The sequence below is a fragment of the Salvelinus alpinus genome, chromosome 8 (genome assembly GCF_045679555.1).
Source record: "Salvelinus alpinus chromosome 8, SLU_Salpinus.1, whole genome shotgun sequence".
Classification (NCBI taxonomy): Eukaryota; Metazoa; Chordata; class Actinopteri; order Salmoniformes; family Salmonidae; genus Salvelinus; species Salvelinus alpinus.
The window spans coordinates 13,516,340-13,538,327 of record NC_092093.1 but is presented as its reverse complement, the minus strand read 5'-3'; the positions used below and the strand labels follow the sequence as shown (position 1 = coordinate 13,538,327).

The window sequence follows — 21,988 nt, the reverse complement described above, 5'->3', positions numbered from 1 at the left end:
GATTTTAGCAGGTGCGTCCTCTCTTCATGGCGCGCGCAAACACGAATTTCCAAGACTGTGTCCCTGTACTAAAACTGATATTTCTTATTCGTTTTTGAAATTACAAGCCTGAAACCTTGAACATAGACTGCTGACACCCTGTGGGAGGGAAGGGAGTTAATTGAAGGGAGTTCAATGAAGGGAGTTCATTTTCAGTATGACCTTATACTTGCCATTGTAAGAGGATGGTCTCTCAAAAAAAAATCATGTTGGTTTTTCTTTGGATTTTCTCCTACCATATCTATTGTGTTATATTCTCCTACATTATTTTAACATTTCTACAAACTTCAAAGTGTTTTCTTTCCAATGGTACCAATTCATGCAAAATTTTACGACTAACTAATGAAAGAATTTGCATAAAATGTATTATCTCTTGTTGAATGAGAAGAATCCCATACATAGTTTCCACTCCTACTAGGAGTAGTACAATCACCCACAAAGATGCATAGACTTCGGCTACCGAACTTCGACTTGCCTCAAGAAAAAATATTGTGCGCTCCAACAGCTGAAAAAAACTGCCGAACACCAAAACGTCACAAAATGTTGTTATAATATACAGTGCCTTCTGTAAGTATTCAGATCCCTTGACTTTTACCACATTTTGTGACATTACAGCCTTATTCTAAAATCTATTCAAAAAACAAACAAAAAATCCCTCTTCAATCTACACACAATAACCCATAATGACAAAGCAAAAACAGGTTTTCAGAAATGTTTGCTAATTTGTCCCGAAGCCACTCCGGCGTTGTCTTGGCTGTGTGCTTAGTGTCGTTGTCCTGTTGGAAGGTGAACCTTCTCCCCAGTCTGAGGTCCTGAGTGCTCTGGAGCAGGTTTTCATCAAGGACCTCTCTGTACTTTGCTCCGTTCATCTTTGCCTCGATCCTGACTAGTCTCCCAGTCCCTGCCTCTGAAAAACATCCCCACAGCATGATGCTGCCACCACCATGCTTCACAGTAGGGATGGTGCCAGGTTTCCTCCAGATGTGACGCTTGGCATTCAGACCAAAGAGTTCAATCTTAGTTTCATCGGACCAGAGAATCTTGTTTCTCATGGTCTGGGTCTTTAGGTGCCTTTTGGCAAACTCCAAGCGGACTGTCATGTGCCTTTTACTGAGGAGTGGCATCTGTCTGGCCACTCTACCATAAAGGCCTGATTGGTGGAGTGCTGCAGAGATGGTTGTCCTTCTGGAAGGTTCTCCCATCTCCACAGAGGACCTCTAGAGCTTTGTCAGAGTGACCATTGAGTCACCTCCCTGACCAAGGCCCTTCTCCCCCGATTGCTCAGTTTGGCCGGACGGCCAGCTCTAGGAAGAGCCTTGGTGGTACCACATCTCTTCCATTTAAGAATGATGGAGGCCACTGTGTTCTTCTGGACCTTCAATGCTACAGAATTCTTTTGTACCCTTCCCCAGATCTGTGCCTCAACACAATCCTGTCGGAACTCTACGGACAATTTCTTGGACCTCATGGCTTGGTTTTTGCTCTGACATGCACTGTCAGCTGACCTTATATAGACAGGTGTGTGCCTTTACAAGTTATGTCCAATCAATTGAATTTACCACCGGTGGACTCCAATCAAGTTGTAGAAACCTCTCAAGGATGATCAATGGAAACAGGATGCACTTGAGCTCAATTTCGAGTTTCATAGCAAATGGTCTAAATACTTATGTAAATAATGTATGTTTTTTTGGTTTTATTAATTTGCAAAAATTTCTAAAAGCCTGTTTTCACTTTGTCATTATGGGGTATTGTGTGTAGATTGCTGAAATATAAGCTATATTTAATCAATTTTAGAATAACGTTGTAACGTAACAAAATGTGGAACAAGTCAAGGGGTCTGAATACTTTCCGAAAGCACTGTATTTGCTAACTGTTCCAACTGGGAAGCATGCGACAGGCTTAACCCAGATAGCAAAACCTTTCCTTCCAATTGCTGTTTGGCGGATACTACCTTGCATTCTGTCAAACAGTCTCAAAACCAGCCTCTACCCGCAAGCCACAGAGCTGTTCCAACAGCTGAACCCTGGGCTGACTCCTGCACCCTACCACACACTTACCGTTTATTCATATTCTGTACACACTGAAATCACTTTTGTCTACAGGACCAATGCAGTAGTTATGTCACCATATTTCACTTCTCATGTATATACTTTCAAAAAAAATTATGCTGTTATTACCGTGTGGCTCAGTTGGTAGAGCATGGCGCTTGCAACGCCAGGGTTGTGGGTTCATTCCCCACGGGGGGACCAGGATGAATATGTATGAACTTTCCAATTTGTAAGTCGCTCTGGATAAGAGCGTCTGCTAAATGACTTAAATGTAAATGTAAATTACACTCACTATGCACATGGGAAAACAATGTCCTACTATATCCCTATAGGCCATTTTTATTTTTTTTTATTTTTAATCTGCATGCCTCTTGTACTTGATTTTGTTTATTTTGTATTTTTATATTAGTATGTTATACACTGAGTACACTGGGGGCTGCTGAGGGGAGGACGGCTCATAATAATGGCCGGAACAGAGCAAATGGAAATGGAAACCATGTGTTTGATGTATTTGATACCATTACACTAATTCCGCTCCAGTTGTTACCACGAGCCCATCCTCCCCAATTAAGGTGCCACCAGCCTCCTGTGACTGAGTATACAAAACATTAAGGACACCTACTATTTCCATGACATAGACTGACCAGGCTAATCCAGGTGAAAGCTATGATCCCTTATAGATGTCCCTTATAAATCCACTTCAATCAGTGTAGATGAAGGGGAGGAGGCAAGTTAAAGAAGGATTTCTAAGTCTTGAGACAATTGACACATGGATTGGGTATGTGTGCCTTTCAGAGGGTGAACGGGAAGACAAAATATTTAAGTGTCTTTGAACGGGGTATGGTAGTAGGTGCCAGGCGCACTGGTTTGTATCAAGAACTGAAGTGCTGCTGGGTTTTTCACGCTCAACAGTTTCCTGTGTGTATCAAGAATGGTGCACCACCCAAAGGACATCCAGCAAACTTGACACAACTGTGGGAAGCATTGACGTCAACATGGGCCAGCATCACTGTGGAACACTTTCGATACCTTGTAACGTATTAGAAAGGTGTCCTTAATGTTTTGTACACCTAGTGGATATATGTTACTTATTTGATTACTGCCACGTTTGTCGCCATTGAACTGTGTGAGAAGCCTGCAAGTAGGGCAATAACATTGAATAAGTACCTGCATAATTGAACACCCAACTCACTCAGGTGCTTCGCTATATCACATTTGACATTGTCCGTAATCTTGAGTTCAGTTGCACACAAAAAATCATACAATGATGGAAAGACCTGTGTGTTGTCCTTGTTATTGCAGACAGAGAAGAGCTCCAACTTCTTAACCATAGTCTCAATTTTGTCTCGCACATTGAACATAGTTGCGGAGAGTCCCTGTAATCCTAGATTCAGATCATTCAGGCGAGAAAAAACATCACCTAGGGTACCTGTATTTGACAGTGTTGTTATTTCGCTGAACACTAGATGGTTTAATTGTATTTTTAGCAGTGAAATGAGGTTACTCAGGCGATTTTTTAAAAACTCACCCAAATGTATAGCCTCGTTGGAAAAAATATAAATGGACTGTTTGAAAATGTGAAGAAGAAGAAAAAAATATGATCTATATTTAAAAAAAATGTGAATCACATTTTTATTTGGCGTACCTCTGATGGCATTGCTCCAGTTTGGGAATACCTGGTCTAGGTTATATCAGCTGTGTCGGTGAACCGCTTCTGAACTGCCTGACACAGAGGGCACAGCATGATCAGAGGTGAGAGGTCACTTGGTCGGGGTCAACAGGAAGTATTATTAAAAAGATGCTTTACATTGAACTACAGATAGATACAGTGGGGAGAACAAGTATTTGATACACTGCCGATTTTGCAGGTTTTCCTACTTACAAAGCATGTAGAGGTCTGTAATTTTTATCATAGGTACACTTCAACTGTGAGAGACGGAATCTAAAACAAAAATCCAGAAAATCACATTGTATGATTTTTAAGTATAAATTTGCATTTTATTGCATGACAAGTATTTGACAGTGGGTTCTCCCCACTGTGGGTTCTCCCCACTCCCCACTGTATGTAGCAGTCCCAGAGTGCATTTCACCTCCTGATGATTATGATGACTGGCAGTGTTAGCATGATTAATCCTTTTTTTTTTTTATTCTCTCTCTCCATCTGTCTGTCATCCGTAGGTATTTTTTTATGTGAGAGACAATGCCAACCCCCCCAGTCCCGTCATCGCCACTTCCTCCAACTGGGGGCCCGAGGCTGGTTAGGAGACACCGTTAGAGACACACTTATGCAACTTTGAGGACCTGAGAATATGAAGTTTAGTAGCACTGTAATTCATTAATCATATGCGTTCTTCCCTAGTATCACTGTAAGTCATTAATCATATGCGTTCTTCCCTAGTATCACTGTAAGTCATTAATCATATGCGTTCTTCCCTAGTATCACTGTAAGTCATTAATCATATGTGTTCTTCCCTAGTATCACTGTAAGTCATTAATCATATGCGTTCTTCCCTAGTATCACTGTAAGTCATTAATCATATGTGTTCTTCCCTAGTATCACTGTAAGTCATTAATCATATGCTGTCATCCCTGCTCCTCTGTTCTTATCTCTCTCCCTTCCTGTCTTTGACACTCTTTCTCACACCTCGTCTTTTTTCCTCTGTTTTTATAGTGCACACCAGACGTGCATTGAAGTACAGATTGAACTTGTATTCATAATATAATATTATAATATTTATAATGCATGTATTATGTATTTATAACACTTGGATAATGAACTTCTTTTAGTAAAGAATTCTCTACTGGAATTGGTTCTCATTCTCTGCTGGTTGAAATGAAGTCTCTCATTTGATGAAATACTACACCTATCCTGTGTCCTCAGATCAATGGAGATTGAGGAAATTAGATATTGAGATGCACCTGTTTTAGAGTGTTTACATGATGCATAAGAAGTGTAGTGTACTGTTTTTTAAAATTATGGTTCTGTATATATGAATTACAAATCAGCCTTTAACTAGTTAAATCATGTGTTCCAGTCTATTGCAGAGTTCAATGTGTAACCATTGATGTCCCAGGACCAGGATTGGTAAACACTGTTGAAGTGTATAATTGTAAGACATACATGCAGACACAGCATCATTCAAACACTGGAGTTTGATACTCCTGGTATTGGATATGACTGAAAAAGAATGTCTCACAGACATTCATACCTGAACCACACCTTTATTTGCCAACGTAGAGTACATGATCAGTGAATATATTCAATGTACAGGCTACAATGTGGGGGAACTCATGCTTGGAAATAACTACATGTATATATGACTTGCATCCTTGGCACAATAAAGTTCAATTATATTCTCCTCAATCCATAGGCTTCATTGATGCCATTTAAAGTCAATACAACCGGCCATGATAGCTGAGGTTCATAGTTAGCTAGCTAATGTTGATTTAATAAGATTGACATGTAACAGTCATGTGTGTAACAGTCATGTGTGTAACAGTCATGTGTGTAACAGTCATGTGTGTGTAACAGTCATGTGTGTAACAGTCATGGGTGTAACAGTCATGGGTGTAACAGTCATGGGTGTAACAGTCATGTGTGTAACAGTCATGTGTGTAACAGTCATGGGTGTAACAGTCATGGGTGTAACAGTCATGGGTGTAACAGTCATGTGTGTAACAGTCATGGGTGTAACAGTCATGTGTGTAACAGTCATGTGTGTAACAGTCATGTGTGTAACAGTCATTTTCTGCAATTTCTTGGGGATTAATGATTAACTGGTGGAAGCAATTAAAACCACTGTTCTGAACTGATATTTATACCAAACGTTTTAGGGTCCATACACAGATCGGCTAAATAGCTAGCGACATCCATAGGCATACAGGTATTTTTATAATCCACTACACAACGAACAAGAAAATAGTTAGCTGGCTACGTTACTTCAACTGCAATGCATGGCAAATATCAAATATCAAATAACACACTTATTTTGAAGTGCATTTAGAGTGCAGTATAACTGCAGTTCAACAGCAGTTTTTATTTATTTCACCTTTATTTAACCAGGTAGGCTAGTTGAGAACAAGTACACTGCAGTTTTTCTGAAATGCTTGTGTCCAAAATACTACCATCAACTGTAGTTACTGCACTTTTTGCTGCAGTTTAAAAACGGCAATCTTTTTTGTAAGGTTTTAGCTAGCTAGACTCGTTACATCCACTGTTTCACAAGACCACAGCCTGGTTTTCTGGCTTTGTCAGGAGTGCCGCCTCCTAGTGTACGTGGGCGGTGAGGCGATGGGCAAAAAAGTTGTCGCACCGCCCGACCACCATTGCGGGATGCCGGACTCCAGAGTGCTCATTGCTAACAGGGTTGTAGGCCTATGCAAGATGTACTTTTTCATTTCTCCATATTAACACATATATCATGGTAAATAGTTTTTTGTCGGTAACAAGACAAAGTCCTTACATTTCAGAAGGATAGAAAAATGTTTTGGAAATTTTGACATTTTTTATCCCTTGTCAATTTTAGGGTTAATTGCGTCCTTTTTTAAAACTTTTAATGCGCACGGCAGGTGAAGTAACTATAATTCTACTAGTCACATATGATCGTGAGGTGCACACTGTACAGTCTATTCTCCATAACTCCACTAATTATGACCAAAGTCGTGTTTAAAAAAAATATTGATCCTATATATTGGCTTTGTATATCCAGCTAAAAGTACTTCACTATTTGTGGAATAGGATGTGAAGTTATCACACGCTATTGAAAGACAAACACTGTCGCTCATGACCATTGACATGGTAAACTAATTGGCGCCGTGGAGTTGCCTGGGAGATGCTCAAACATCATGCGCAGTTACACTGCAATGATGCAAGCTGTCCCAACTCACCACAGACCCGCTAAGTACGATCAACCAGCAAGAAGAATAAAGAGGATACAGCTACGCTCATCTTGAACATGTTATGTGGGCAATAGAACAGGTATTTTAGAACCATTGCGTATTACGGGATTACTTATTTTTTTTAAGACTTGGAAGCGGTGAGTAGACTTCTTAGACTTATTAAGACGGTTGAGTCCGATCCTATTGTCTAGAAACATTCATTGAATACTAAGTTCGCCAACAGTATCAGTGCACTCTTTGTGTGTGTAATGACCATCTCGTGGTTGGTATTCAAACTTTTCTATTAAAGCAATCACAAACACCAAAATCACAAGCCTACAACTGCATCGATTTAACTTATATCAAATTGTGCTGTATTTCACACGTTAAAGTTGATGTTTATCACAATTGAAACAGGACAGATCTGCACTCCAATGTGAGGCTATATTTGTTGTAGTGCTGCTATCCATGGAAGGAGAACCTTTTGCTTCCTGTAGTAGCCCCGCTATTTGAACATGTTGAATAGACATTTAATAATAGCTTTAGCCAGCAGTGAAAGCTCTCGGTTGTCGAAGTAATTCTAAGAATGACTTATTTTAACTATGAAAACATGGCTGTTCTTCTGTAGCCTAAATTAATTATATAGATACATTTCTACGTATCTACATTTCAGAGGCCAAAGTTGAAAACCTTTCCTTTTTCGGCACCCTTTTGACTCATGAGTCCACCTGACATTTAAAGCCATTTAAAACAGACTTAAACAATTGACTCCGGGGCATGAGTGATTAGTCACTCTGACAAGTAGCCTAGCCACCAGCTGTAAGGAACAGTATTTAATTAGCCACCAATTTGAACCTGTTTTCCCAAAGGAGCCCCTCTTATCAACGTCCTCCTCAATTAATCAGTTAGCTAGGAGCTAGTGTAATTACAGCCACAGATGAGCCCAGAGCCATGCGGTCTAGTCTAGGGCCTACTGTTGGTGAACTCATTTTCTACACTTATAAATTATATGAGTGAAGATAATCAAATGTATGCCTACATTTAGGATAAAGTTACCCCCACAAAGGGTGTGTATGCGCGCGTGTTTGTGTGCTCGCCTGCATATGCATGTAAGTGGCTGTGTGTGTGTGTGTACGTTCAAAGCTTAATTCACACAAAGTAATCTCATCAGAACCAATGCCAGCTCCCATGGTCTCTACTCAGTGTCATGCTGCTGACAGAGCTGAAGCCTGGAGGACTACATTAGACCATGAGATTCTTCCTCCCCAGGCTTAACCAAACCCACAGGAGAGAAGCAGATGGTGTTGGTGGCTCACTGTGGCTGTCTGTACTGTTAGTCAGCCTCGCTGTGCTCTAAACAGTGCTAAATGCCCAGATACGGGAGGGGGAGAAGAGAGCTAGGGTATTAGGGGGGAGAGAGTAGACCTGCCAGACATGATTAGCTGGTACCGGGGGTGAAGGGGTTAGGGTTGCCATGTGTGTTTGTCGTGGCTGGCTGCCTCTCTCTGACAGAAGGAACTTCAGAGGTGTCTGTCCAAGAAAAGCTGGCAACGGCCCCAAAAGAATCTTGAATTTTTACATTGATGACATGCTCATGTTATTTCCTGTTCAAGCCATTTTACTGAGGTTCCTTTGTCATTCATGTTAGTTCTTGACAGTGCTGTTTTGCTTAATTTGTTGTGTTTTCCAGTTCCCCTGCAGCATCAGGTCTGACTGGGTCTTGATTGGGTGGGGTGGACATTTTGAGAGCCAGCTGATGTTTGTCTATTGAAACACCCCATACACTCCCTGAGTAACATTCCTAGCCTTTTGCTTCTCCATTCTACTGTCCCTAACCAGACAAAACTTCACCTTTGTGAGAACGTTTTCCTTGCATCTTGAAATGCATATAATCCTCACACAAAAAAAGCGCTTGCTCCTCATCCTTTGTCTCTTTCTGAAGAAAGAAAAAATTATACAATTTGGCCTTTAAAAAAAAAACTTGCAAGTTCAGTTGCCCTTGAGTATACACACCAGCTCACTTTATTTCCCTAGTGAACATCTAATAGTCAAACAATCGTATAGTTGGTTAATCCAGATTAATACTGGGTAACATCCTTAAAATAGATTGTAATCCACAGCAGCAATGGCAGATCAGGTTGGTTGTATACTCGTAATATACCGGTTCTGGTTGAATGCATTATGATGCACTTCCTGTCACATTTTATATCCCTATTTTGGCTGTAGATGAATAGAATCAGCCTGAAGGACCCAGGGAGCAGAGATGTAAGTGGTGGGGGGGGTATTAGATGACAGAGAGATATTCAGGCTAGGACAGGTGGGGACAGAGTGACAGACAAAGGGGTGGATGGGCCTGCTGGACTCAAGGGATTGCAGCAGGAAAGTGAGGGCAGACCAGGGAGGTTGCCATGTGAGGAGTTAGATTAGCTCTTCTGTTGATCGTAAACTAGGAGGGGGGAGGATAAAATGGTGGTTAGGTATATAGTAGGTGGTTCTGGTAGTAATGTATATACTAGGTGGTTCTACTAGTAAGGTATATACTAGATGTGATAGGTCATCAAAGATCAGGGTGAGGTAACCAGGTTGGTTATTACTGTCTGGACCTTTAGGCGTAAATATATTGGACTAATGTACCATGTGCAAAATTTAACATCAGGACATGTTAAAGTACTGTATGAATAGTGTATATCAGGCCTCTCAAACTCATTTTGCCCAGGGGCCAAATTATGTGTTCACCGAGGTCCGGAGGGCTGTGGTGTGTTGCTGTGCCTTGGTTCTGGTAGTAAAGTCTGGAGGGCTGTGGTCTATTTCTTTGCCTTGGTTCTGGTAGTAAGGTCTGGAAGGCTGTGGTGTATTTCTTTGCCTTGGTTCTGGTAGTAAGGTCTGGAAGGCTGTGGTGTATTTCTTTGCCTTGGTTCTGGTAGTAAGGTCCGAAGGGCTGTGGTGTAATTCTTTGCCTTGGTTCTGGTAGTAAGGTCCGGAGGGCTGTGGTGTAATTCTTTGCCTTGGTTCTGGTAGTAAGGTCCGAAGGGCTGTGGTGTAATTCTTTGCCTTGGTTCTGGTAGTAAGGTCCGGAGGGCTGTGGTGTAATTCTTTGCCTTCAAAATCGGCAGAAACAGTAGACGATGCAGTACACAGTATTTACTATGACAGCTGCGGCCCACGACCGCGTACTGTATCGTCTACTGAGACCCCTGGAGTACATAACCAATATATTGTGACTGTAATAATGAATAGTGTACATTTGATAAGAAGGAGGTAAACGGTGGAAGTCTCATCACATTTCATAGGCCTAGCTAGCTAGCTATCACAAGACTTCACATTATGGCTCACAAGACTAGAACAGTGGTAATGTAGCTGCTCCATCCTAACCCTGCTTATGCATTTCAGAACCTGCTCACCACCTGAAGCCAACTGTCCCAGTTGAAGTGCTATGGCCCCTGCTGCAGTGAAGAGTCCTAGCCTCAGGCCTTCATAGTGGACATTGCCCTATCAACACACACAGGTGTAGGCCAGGGTCAGGCTCCCGGAGCAGGGATGATCACTTCTCACCAGAACGGAGGACCCGGATATGTAACAGAGGACCCAATGGGGCCTGTAAATGGCACGGAGGGTCCTGGGAGTGGATCCAAGTTGCAGCAGAAAGAGAGGGCTGTGGATTTCCCCCCTGGGGACAGGGTGGTGGGGACTGTTAGCAGCATGGTGCAGGGTTCCCGCTGCAGCGCCCAGATGGAGAGGATGCAGCAGTACCAGGAAGAGCTGAGGAGGAAGCGGGAGGAGGACGCCAACAAAGGGAAGCATGAAATCGATCTCAACGCCTCGCTCAGGCTCAAGAAGTTGGCCCAGAACCCAGCCAAGACGGGTATCGACAACCCCACGTTCGAAGCGCCTGAGGCAGGCAAGGAGACCAAGGATGGGAGCCCCCTGCCTGGTGGGGACACGGCTGCGGGTGAGTAGAGTCATGAGTTAATGAAGGGAGGGGGAGGCGAGGGTGAGAGGGGATGGGGTAAAGAGGGGGAGGGGTACCTCTGTGAGAAGAACAATAGAGGTGTTGGGAACTATCATAATGATTCTGTGAAACAAAGGAGTCAGAACAGTGTGCAAGGAAAGGGCTGAGCCAGGGTCATTGATGGAGTGAGGATGGGAGATTAAAAGGAAAGGGCTGAGCCAGGGTCATTGATGGAGTGAGGATGGGAGATTAAAAGTGAATGTCAATGGAAATGCTCCCTCCATTTAGTCACATGGAAGTCACTCCCTCCCCTCACCTCTGGTAAAGAGGATGGATCCATTTGGAGTGAAACACTTCTGTGTGGAAGTCAATTTTTCAGAGGTATTCTCATTCTAGCATTGCACATGTAGGTCTGAAATATATCTGTTTCATTGGAGGGTGATTGTAAATCATATGAAGGTGGTATAAGATGGCGCCGATAGATATGGCGGCTCTGATTCTAGCTCCTAAGCAACTTTGCAGTATTTTTTTTGTTTTGTTATTTCTTACATTATTAGCCCAGAATTGTTTGTGTTATTACATACAGCCGGAAATAACTTTTGGATATCAGAGCGGTGGTAACTCACCAGCATTACGACCAGCAGTACAACTGTTCTGAATTGTATCCTGTGTTCGTACCCCCCAGGGCAATTTAACTTATTCCAGAGGCTGATCCAAAACACCGCTGGCGGAGAAGAGGTATTCAGAGTGGACTAGTCCGACTCAGGAGGCGTGCACACCATCCACCGCTTCCGAGTATATTACTCACTAATGTTCAGTCTTTCGATAATAAAGTAGACGAGCTCAGGGTGAGGATCTCCTTCCAGAGAGACATCAGGGATTGTAACATACTCAGTTTCACGGAAACATGGCTCTCTCGAGATATTCTATCTCTGTACGTACATCCATCTGGATTCTCAGTACATCGCGCAGACAGGAATTAAGAACTCTCTGGGAAGAAGAAAGGCAGGGGGTGTATGTTTCATGATTAACTACTCATGGTGTAATTGTGTTAACATACAGAAACTCAAGTCCTTTTGTTCACCCGAACCTAGAATACCTCACAATCAAATACCGACCGCATTACCTCCCAAGAGAATTCTCTTCAGTTATAGTCACAGCCGTGTATATTCCCCCTCAAGCTGATAACATAACGGCCCTCAAAGAACTACACTGGACTTTATGCAAACTGGAAACCACATATCCTGAGACCGCATTTATTGTAGTTGGGGATTTTAACGAAGCAAATCTGAGGAAAACGCTACCGAAGTTCTACCAACACATTGACTGTAGTACTCGCGCTGGTAAAACATTGGACCACTGCTACTCAACTTTTCAAAATACCTACTAGGCCCTCCCCCGCCCTCCCTTCGGCAAATCTGATCACGACTTCATTATGCTCCTGCCTTCCTATAAGCAGAAACTCAAACAGGAAGTACAAGTGCTAAGGTTGACTAATCGGAATCCATGCTTCAAGATTGTTTTGATCACGCGGACTGGGATATTTTCCAGGTAGCCTCTGAGAATAACATTGACGAATACACGGATAGGATGACTGAGTTCATCCGGAAGTGTATAGGAGATGTTGCACCCAATGTGACTATTAAAACCTACCCTAACCAGAAACTGTGGATTGATGGCAGCATTCGTACAAAACTGAAATCGCAAACCACTGCATTTAAGCATGGCAAGGTGACTGGGAATATGACAGAATACAAACAGTGTAGTTATTCCCTCCGTAAGGCAATGAAACAGGTAAAACATCAGTATAGAGACAAAGTGGAGTCGCAATTCAACGGCTCAGACACGAGACGTATGTGGCAGGGTCTACAGACAATCACAGACTACAAAGGGAAAACCAGCCACGTCACAGACACCGACATCTTACTTCCGGACAAGCTAAACACCTTCTTCACCCGCTTTGAGGATAACACAATGCCACCGATGCGGCCCACTACCAAGTATTGTGGGCTCTCATTTTCCGTGGCTGACATGAGTAAGACATTTAAGCATGTTAACCCTCGCAAGGCAGCATCCCATGCCGCGTCCTCAGAGCATGCACAGAGCAGCTGGCTGAAGTGTTTACGAACATATTCAATCTCGCCCTATCCCTGTCTGCTGTCCCCACTTGCTTGAAGATGTCCACCATTGTTCCTGTACCCAAGAAAGCAAAGGTACAGTGGTTCCTCCTTTAAAAATTGTGAGTTTATGCCACGGGACTTAGAGATCATTTGTGGTTTAGTACGGTACCCTGCGTCACCACTTCATTGCTCCAGACCAGCGCAAGGGGGAGTTAGAGCACTGATTATGCTTTTGGGTCCTACTTTTGGGTCTCTGACTGACAATGAATGGGCGACATAAACCTAAATAGAAACTGATAATTGTGCACAACTTCAGTATTACTTACTAAAACTGTTGTTACACTAAGGTTTTTATTATTTTCTTTTGTTAGGATTCTTTTTTGTTGCTACAGATGCTGGTTCAATACCGTGCTGTCCTCAACTGGGAAACCCATGAGATGATTGTAGGTTTTTGGTTTCTCTTCCTCTAAAAACAGAAATAAATGATTCTAAATAACAAACTGGCTTTATTTACAAATTAGTAACAATGTCTCACCCCATGTTCAAGAATGGCCTTTTTCCTTGCTCATTTTACATTACATTTTACAATGAAATCATCCCCAAAATATATATTTTTTTGTACAAAGCGAATCTTCTTCTTCTTCATTATTATTAATTCAGAATTATATGAAAGCCTGATGGATATTCTCACAGATGTATTATTAACCCTGTTATTAGCAGGACAATATATTTTAATAACAAACTGGCTTTATTTACAAATTAGTAACAATGTCTCACCCCATGTTCAAGAATGGTCTTTTTCCTTGCTCATTTTTACATTACATTTTACAACAAAATCACCCCCCAAATATTTTTTGTTGTTGTACAAAGCGATTCTTCTTCATTATTATTAATTCAGAATTATATGAAAGCCTGATGGATATTCTCACAGATGTATTATTAACCCTGTTATTAGCAGGACAATATATTTTGGTCATATTGTTCATGGCTCCTGAGTGGCAAACTGGGATTGCCTTGCAGTTCTCCAGCTGTATCCACTGAAAGCGCGTGAGGTTCAAGGCACGAAGGCAGTGGGCACGGGATGGGCCGCAAAGCCGCGCACAGAAGACCGACCTAGCCCATGGGGAAGGCGTGTAATGATGGTGACCGGTGTGCCCCATAACTGGCAGCCTGGTGACCTAGAGGCCAGAGAGGGAGCTGAGTAGTAGTGTAACATTTTTTAACTAGGCAAGTCAATTCGGAACAAATTCTTATTTACAAGACAGCCTACTCCTTCCTCCCCTTCGGGGAATTGAACCCCGGTCTCCCGCGTACCCGCACGACACAGGGATTCTTTAGCTAAATAGCCCAGTTCTGTACTCCTGACCATCACGTTGTACAGCGCCATATTTTCCTTCCCATCCTAACGGAAACCCAGAGGGTTTTTAATTTTTCTTGGAATAGAAACACCATAATTAAGCAAGTACCAGTCAAAAGTTTGGACACACCTACTCATCCCAGGGTTTTTCTTTGTTTTTACTATTTTCTACATTGTAGAATAATAGTGAAGACATCACAACTATGAAATAACACATATGGAATCAGTTAAGAACAAATTCTTATTTACAAGGACAGCCTACTCCTTCCTCCCCGTCGGGGTTTTGAACCCCGGTCACCTGCGTGCCCGCATTCTCTAGTACAGCCATTATTGAAGGCTATCAAATGCTTCTCAAAGATGCCCTCTGGTGGTCAAACTAGAACTAACTAGCATTAATGGTACCAGTGCTTCACACTTAAATAACGAGCCATAGAATTCTGTGGCACCATGCAAGCTGCGCCGCAGTACGCTGCAACTTTTAAAGGAGGAACCACTGTAACTGAACTTAATGACTATCGCCCCGTAGCACTCATTTCTGTCATCATGAAGTGCTTTGAGAAGCTAGTTAAGGATCATATCACCTCTAAGTTACCTGACACCCTAGACCCACTTCAATTTGCTTACCGTCCCAATAGATCCACAGACGATGCAATCGCCATCGCACTGCACACTGCCCTAACCCATCTGGACAAGAGGAATACCTATGTAAGAATGCTGTTCATTGACTACAGCTCAGCATTCAACACCATAGTACCCTCCAAGCTCATCATTAAGCTCGGGGCCCTGGGTCTGAACCCCAACCTGTGCAACTGGGTAGGAAACAACACCTTCAATTTGCTGATCCTCAACACAGGGGCCCCACAAGAGTGCGTGCTCAGTCCACTCCTGTACTCACTGTTCACCCATTACTGCATGGCCACGCACGCACGCCTCCAACTCAATCAAGTTTGCAGACTACACAACAGTAGTAGGCCAGATTACGAACAATGACGAGACAGCCTACAGGGAGGAGGTGAGGGCCCTGCGAGAGTGGTGCCAGGAAAGTACCCTCTCACTCAACATGAACAAAACAAAGGAGCTGATCGTGGACTTCAGGAAACAGTGGATGGAGCTCGCCCCTATCCACATCAATGTGACCGCAGTGGAGAAGGTGTAAGGTTTCAAGTTCCTCGGTGTACACATCACTGACGATCTGAAATGGTCCACCCACACAGACAGTGTGGTGAACAAGGCGCAACAGTGCCTCTTCAACCTCAGGAGGCTTAAGAAATTTGGCTTCACCCCTAAAACCCTCACAAACTCTTACAGATGCACAATTGAGAGTATCCTGTCGGGCTGTATTACCGCCTGGTACGGCAACTGCACCGCCCGCAATTGCAGGGCTCTCCAGAGGGTGATGCAGTCTGACCAACGCATCACCGGGGCAAACTACCTGCCCTCCAGGACAACTGCACCCCCCGATGTCACAGGAAGGCCTAAAAGATCATCAAGGACATCAACCACCCGAGCCACGGTCTGTTCTCCCCTCTATCATCCAGAAGGCGAGGTCAATACAGGTGCATCAAAGCTGGGACCGAGAGACTGAAATACAGCTTCTATCTTAAGGCCATCAGACTGTTAAATAGCCATCACTAGCTGGCTTCCACACTGTCATGTAACCCTGCACCTTATATACATACTGGCCACTTTAATAATGGAACACTAGTCACGTTAATAATGTTTACATAATGCTTTACTCATCTCATATGTAAATACTGTATTCTATTCTACTGTATTTTAGTCAATTCCACTCTGACATTGCTCAATCTAATATTTATATATTTTTTAATTCCATTCTTTTATATTTGTGTGTATTGTTGTGAATTGTTTTTAGATACTACTGCACTGTTGGAGCTAGGAACACAAGCATTTCACTACACCCGCAATAACATTTGCTAAATATGTGTATGTGACCAATAAAATGTCATTTGATTGGATTTTTGATTTGAAGTGAATTTAATATATTTTGTGAGGTGAAACAAAATTGTTCCTCAGAGAATTTGTTTTCATGTCAGTTGGCTAGCCTTAGAGGAGACAGTAGGTTGTGGCTGTTGCTGCTGACCGGTGTTAATAGGGGGGGACATGCACACACACACACACACACACACCCTGCTTCTTCTTATCTCAGGTAAACGCCCCTTTATGAGACCACTGTCTAGATAACATTAATCAAGTAAGCTTTTGTAATCGGTGGTTTATATGAAATCCATGTATTAATCCATGTACCTGGTCACTTAAACAGAACACCTGCTGGTTTAGAACAGTAGAGAGGCAATGCTTTAGCCTCCCTTTTCCCTGGTGTCTCTGTGCTCCTCAGAGTTGCTATATGTAGGTGGTACCTTCAGGCCAAACTTGATGCAGATGCCAAATCCTGTCTGGGGTGCAGAATCCCACTGGTGCGCAACCCAAACAGGTTTTGGCACCTGAATTGACTTTGGCATGACAATATCCCATTAATAACATGGCTTTAAAATTCCCACGCTGTATCTGTGTGAGTGCTTGCTAGCGCCAGAGAGGTTTGAAACTGAGAGACATGTGATTTTACTTTCTGAAAATTCCTTGTGAACAAATGTACCACTTTGGTCTGAATGTTAAAGGTCACAGGCATTACAGGAAGTAACAGCATGTTGAACCTCTCTCTCTGGCCCTAGTAAACAACTCCTCACACAGAGATGAATGATACTGGAAATTACGCAGTTGAGCCTAATCAACCTCTTTTTCTAATTGTTTTATATTGTTTATTGACTTCTTTGTATTGCGCCTTTACCACGTATTGGTGTTATTTCAATTTGGACTTCTTTTGATATTTTACTGCACTGTTGAGATGTAGTTCGCAAGTAAGCATTTCATTGCACCGTTTCCACCCCGCTGTATCCTGTGAATATGACGAATACATTTTGATTTGGTCTCTCCCTCCTTTTCACTACGCAGAGCTGGAGGAGCTGCTGGAGGCCCTACGACGGGTGCAGAGCTGCCTGGTGGACACCCAATCGCAGGCCGACGTGGCTCTGGTGCTGGGCATGCTGCACAAGGAGGACTTCCAGAGCGCCTTCACCACCCACAGTGCCGTGACCCAGCAGATGCAGCCGCGCGGCAGCCCGCCCTTGCCCCTCACCGCCCAGGCCCAGGGCCTCTGCCTGGAGGTAGAGTGAAATACTCCAGCACGCTAGACATCTTGATTTGATCTAGAAATTAAATGGATCTTCTTTCACCGATGTATTGGTCAGAAGGTAGGGGGAGAAAAAATGAGGTAAGGTATTAGGAGGGAGGTGGAGGAGGGTTTGGAGAAGAGGATTTTGGGGATGAGAGAAGAATATGTGGTTTAAGGAGATATTTGAAGAACAGCTGGGTAGGGAAGTTGAGAGAGAGAGAGATGGGAAGAAAGAGAATGAGGATGAGAGGATGGTGACAGAAACTACAAAGAAATGAGGGTAAAGGAAGACAGGTACAAAACGGTTGATTAGAGATGCAGTCTCATATTGAGACGTGGAAATGATCCTTGGTGTGTTGGAACTAGATTCCTCCTCTCACGTGTTGGTTCCTGCTTCCATGGCATCACCATTAAAGGGATCGTATATGCAAGCTGTCCCTGTAGACTTCCAGTCATTGTGCTAACGCTAGCAATTGCTCTAGAAACTACCTTAAACTTCCTTTAAACTGCACACAGGGACATAACAATGGTCTCTGAGAAGTGCTTGACTTGGGCAGAAGCTCACCGGGGCTGAGTACCGGCACGTCAAATGTTCTACTGCTTCAGCTCCTGTTCCTCTTGTAGAATATTAGCTCAAAAGTATTGTGACGCTCCTGCACCTAAATGTAAACTAAATGAGTACCGGCACCTATTTCAGTCCAAGTCAAGCACTTTCTCTGAGTAAGTAGAAAAAAGGACTGCATCGCCAAAATGTTGCACTCTCCGGTTAAACACCTCACAGCATACCACAGCTGGGGGTAATGTTACTCACTCTACCAGGAGTGACAGAGTAACACAAACTCATCACTGTGTCCATGTCCACATCTGTCTGACCACTTTTCTACCTGACTCCTTCAGTGACAAAATACAAAAAATACCATAGGTCTCTGCCACAGCACAACCAGCTGTGATTGACCTGTTGCTCCTGTGGGTCTATACATTGTCTATTCCATACATATCCATCATTCATTGGTCTGTACAGCCACATAGTCTGTCCGATAACCTGTTATGCTGTAGATCTAGCTAACCTCCCACCACGTACAGGTCATCAGGTCCTGAGGATTACATATGACATGATGGAATGTATTAGATGCTTGTCCAGGTAGAACAAACCGTGTGACTTCTATCAGACCATGGGTTCAAATAGTATTAGCTTTTCTTCCAAATGATTTAGCTGCACTTGACTGAGCTTGCCTGGTGCATTGGAACCAAAGTGTAAACCTCGTCCATTTGGCACTCTGCAGCAGGCTCAATAAAATACTCAGGCATTTTAATGAAAATAAATAGTATTTGGCCCCAGGTCTGATTTCTATAGGAAAGCTGGCTGTAAAACAGTAAACATATGATAACTGACAAAGAGGCTGCTTTAAAGGGTTCATTTGGACTGAAAATAGCACATCAGTACCATTGCTCTTGTGATGTGAAGATGACATTAAGGACAAAGCGTGTAGGCTTCGGAGGAGGACCTCGGTCAGTGAGATACTGATCTTTCTCTCTCACACACACACACACACACACACACACACACACACACACACACACACACACACACACACACACACACACACACACACACACACACACACACACACACACACACACACACACACACACACACCATCTCTGTTCATACAGTAAATACATGCAGACACTCACCCAGAGCAGCAGGCACAGCGCCAGGAGATACTTAGCAAGGTGGTAATAGTTTGAGCCAGTGGACGGTGTGTCTAAACTAAGTGGCTGGTGGCGTGGGCCTTCCTGATTGGCCCTCGGGGCCAGGTAATCTCCCAGCAGCCCCGGGGCCTGGAAGGAAGTGGCCGAGGATCTGATCTGCCACAGCCAGAAAAAGAAACTCCAGCAGCTTACAGGGTAGAGTGGCATGGGCTGGAGGGAGGTGGAGAGGAGAGGAGGAGGCGGCGGGGGGAGGGGGAAAGGGGGAGGAGAAAGTGCGTCACCTCATTACAGAGAGCTTTGATTAGTGTAAAGGATGAGCTAAGCTAGAGCCAGGGAGTGGGAGAGAGGAGGGCTAGAGAGAGGGGGAGGGAGGAGGGCTAGAGAGAGGAGGAGGGCTAGAGGGGGAGGAGGGATAGAGAGAGGGGGAGGGAGGGGGATATAGGGAGGGGGGATAGAGGTATAGAGGGAGTGAGACGGATGGATGAGGGGAAGGAGGGAGGAGAATGCAGGGGTGGTGGGAAAGAGAGGATTGGGGATTCTCTTCTTGAAATGGGCTGTTTTTTAATATTTTTCTATGATGATGACGAAGGAATTGTGGATCTGTCTGGATTGTGATAGTTCTGAGGACCAAGAAGCTGTTAAAAGACAGACTGTAGAAACACTAACGTCATGACAGTAGAACCAACTCCTCATGCTTCTATTTGACCTCACATGTTGGGAGATTAATTCAGGGTCTTTAATTTCCAAGGCAACAGCCAGAGAGAAGAAGAAGAGTGTTCCAAATGGCAGTCTGTTCCCTACACTTCTTTTGACCAGAGGGTGCCATTTGGGCGGAGACTAAGTCCCGTTACAGTAGAGTGACTTCCCTGTCTGGAATGGGAAACCCCACTGTGACTTATTAGAGAGCAGCCAACTTGTGTGTGTGAAGGAATCCAGTTGGTCATCTTAACAGCAGAATGGTAGTTTGACATGACCTTCACGTAAGAACAAAATATTTACTGTTATGGCGTTTCGTATTTGGACAAAATACCTCTGATAGCACACGAGAGCTCAGTCATAAAGCTGACACTGTCTGCACAATGACTTTCATGTTTTTTTTACGGGATACGCATGGTATACATCGTCCAATGAAATGCTTTCTTGTAGGTTCCTTCTGGACAATGCAACAACAATAAGAAATGATAAAATATGAGAATATGAACATAAAGTAAATGGCTCAGTGGAATAGAATAAACATTTTAGCATCAGTATAATCCAATCCAAGATGGCGTAGCAGTCGGACGTGTGTTTGTCTTGTCCCGTGTAAATAGTCCTCGTATTTTTCGTATACATTTCGTATATATTTTAATTTCACTTTCCATCTAGGAACTGAATATACATTCCTACATTCCGCCTCACCCAATGTGGTACGGACCTGCTATTTTTTATACTTTAGAACCGTAACCCCAATCAGAAGCTAGCCAGATAACTAGCTACTAGCTAGTAGTCAGTTAGCCACTGCTGCGGTCTTCACCCTTAACTCGGACACAGCCAGCTTCAGCTCGGGCCAATACCTGCCAGTCTGCAAGAGCGATATCAACCCAGAGCATATAGGACTGCTTTTTCTCTACCACATCACCGGACTCCTGACGCAAGCTCTGGACAATTACACCGTATCATCACAGCTAGCTAGCTGCAACCGAGTGGCTACTACTGGCTAACACCTCTGTCCCGAAGCAAGCACCAGTTAGCCTTGAGCTAGCCTCGAGCTAGGCCCATCTGCCGGCTAGCCGAAGAGGTCTACCAGCGAATTCTTGGGCTACAATACCTCTTTTGCCAATTGGACTGGACCTTTTTTTGCCGACACAGAGCCCTGCCAATCCATCACAACTGGTCTAAATCAGCTACAAGCTAATTTAGCCATTTTTTGCCGCTGCTAGCAGCTTTTACCTTCTGCACAGACACCAGCCCTGTTATTAGCCTGGATATTACTCACCAATTTACCAGCATCGGACTGTCTCTCGACAACAACGCCGGATTCCTGCCGTAATCCCTGAGCCACTACTTCTGATCCTCACAGCTAGCTTGCAGCTAGCGCAGCTAGCGCCACTGCCACGAAGCTAGCACCAGTTAGCAAACACAATTCTACAATTCACAACCTCTCTTTCGCCATCGCCATCCGGCTTGGATTCTCTGTCGACACGACCACGTCTGAGCAGACCCCCTCCGTCTGAGCAGACCACCCCCCGGGCTACTAACTTTAACGCCGCGTGCTAGCTTAGTGGAGGCCTCCCTGCTCCATCTACGGCTGCCCCCTGGACACTATGATCACTTGGCTACATAGCTGATGCCTGCTTGACTGTCCATTAATTCACGGTACTCCATTCTGTTTATTTGTGTTTTATCTGTCGGCTCTGTGCTTTAACTCAGGATCTGTGTGTAGTTAATCCGACCCTCTCTGCCTAGTCGTCGCCATTTTTACCTGTTGTTGCTGTGTTAGACTAGCACCCTGTTATTGCTGCTGTTATCTTACCTGTTGTTTTAGCTAGCTCTCCCAATCAAGACCTGCAATCACTTTATGCCTTATTGTATGTCTCTCTCAAATATCAATATGCCTTGCATACTGTTGTTCAGGCTAGTTATCATTATCATTGTTTTGGTTTGCAATGGACCCCGTAGTTCCACTCTCCGTACCTCTGATAGCTCCTTTGTCCC

At 43.7% G+C, this 21,988-nt stretch overlaps 1 protein-coding gene across 2 annotated transcripts in view; it reads left to right on the top strand.

The window, feature by feature from the left end:
- The first annotated feature begins 6,909 nt into the window (after positions 1 to 6,909).
- The window catches only part of LOC139582569 (protein PALS1-like), a 39,629-nt gene continuing 24,550 nt past the window's right edge, over positions 6,910 to 21,988 (top strand). Inside the window, exons 1-3 of one of the 2 annotated variants that reach the window (XM_071412692.1) lie at positions 6,910 to 7,065; positions 10,356 to 10,914; positions 17,362 to 17,573. In XM_071412692.1, coding sequence (XP_071268793.1) covers positions 10,503 to 10,914; positions 17,362 to 17,573 — 624 coding nt within the window. In that variant the 5' untranslated portion in view covers positions 6,910 to 7,065; positions 10,356 to 10,502. Of the gene's footprint in view, positions 7,124 to 10,355; positions 10,915 to 17,361; positions 17,574 to 21,988 lie in introns of both variants that reach the window. The other variant, XM_071412691.1, reaches the window with a different exon arrangement.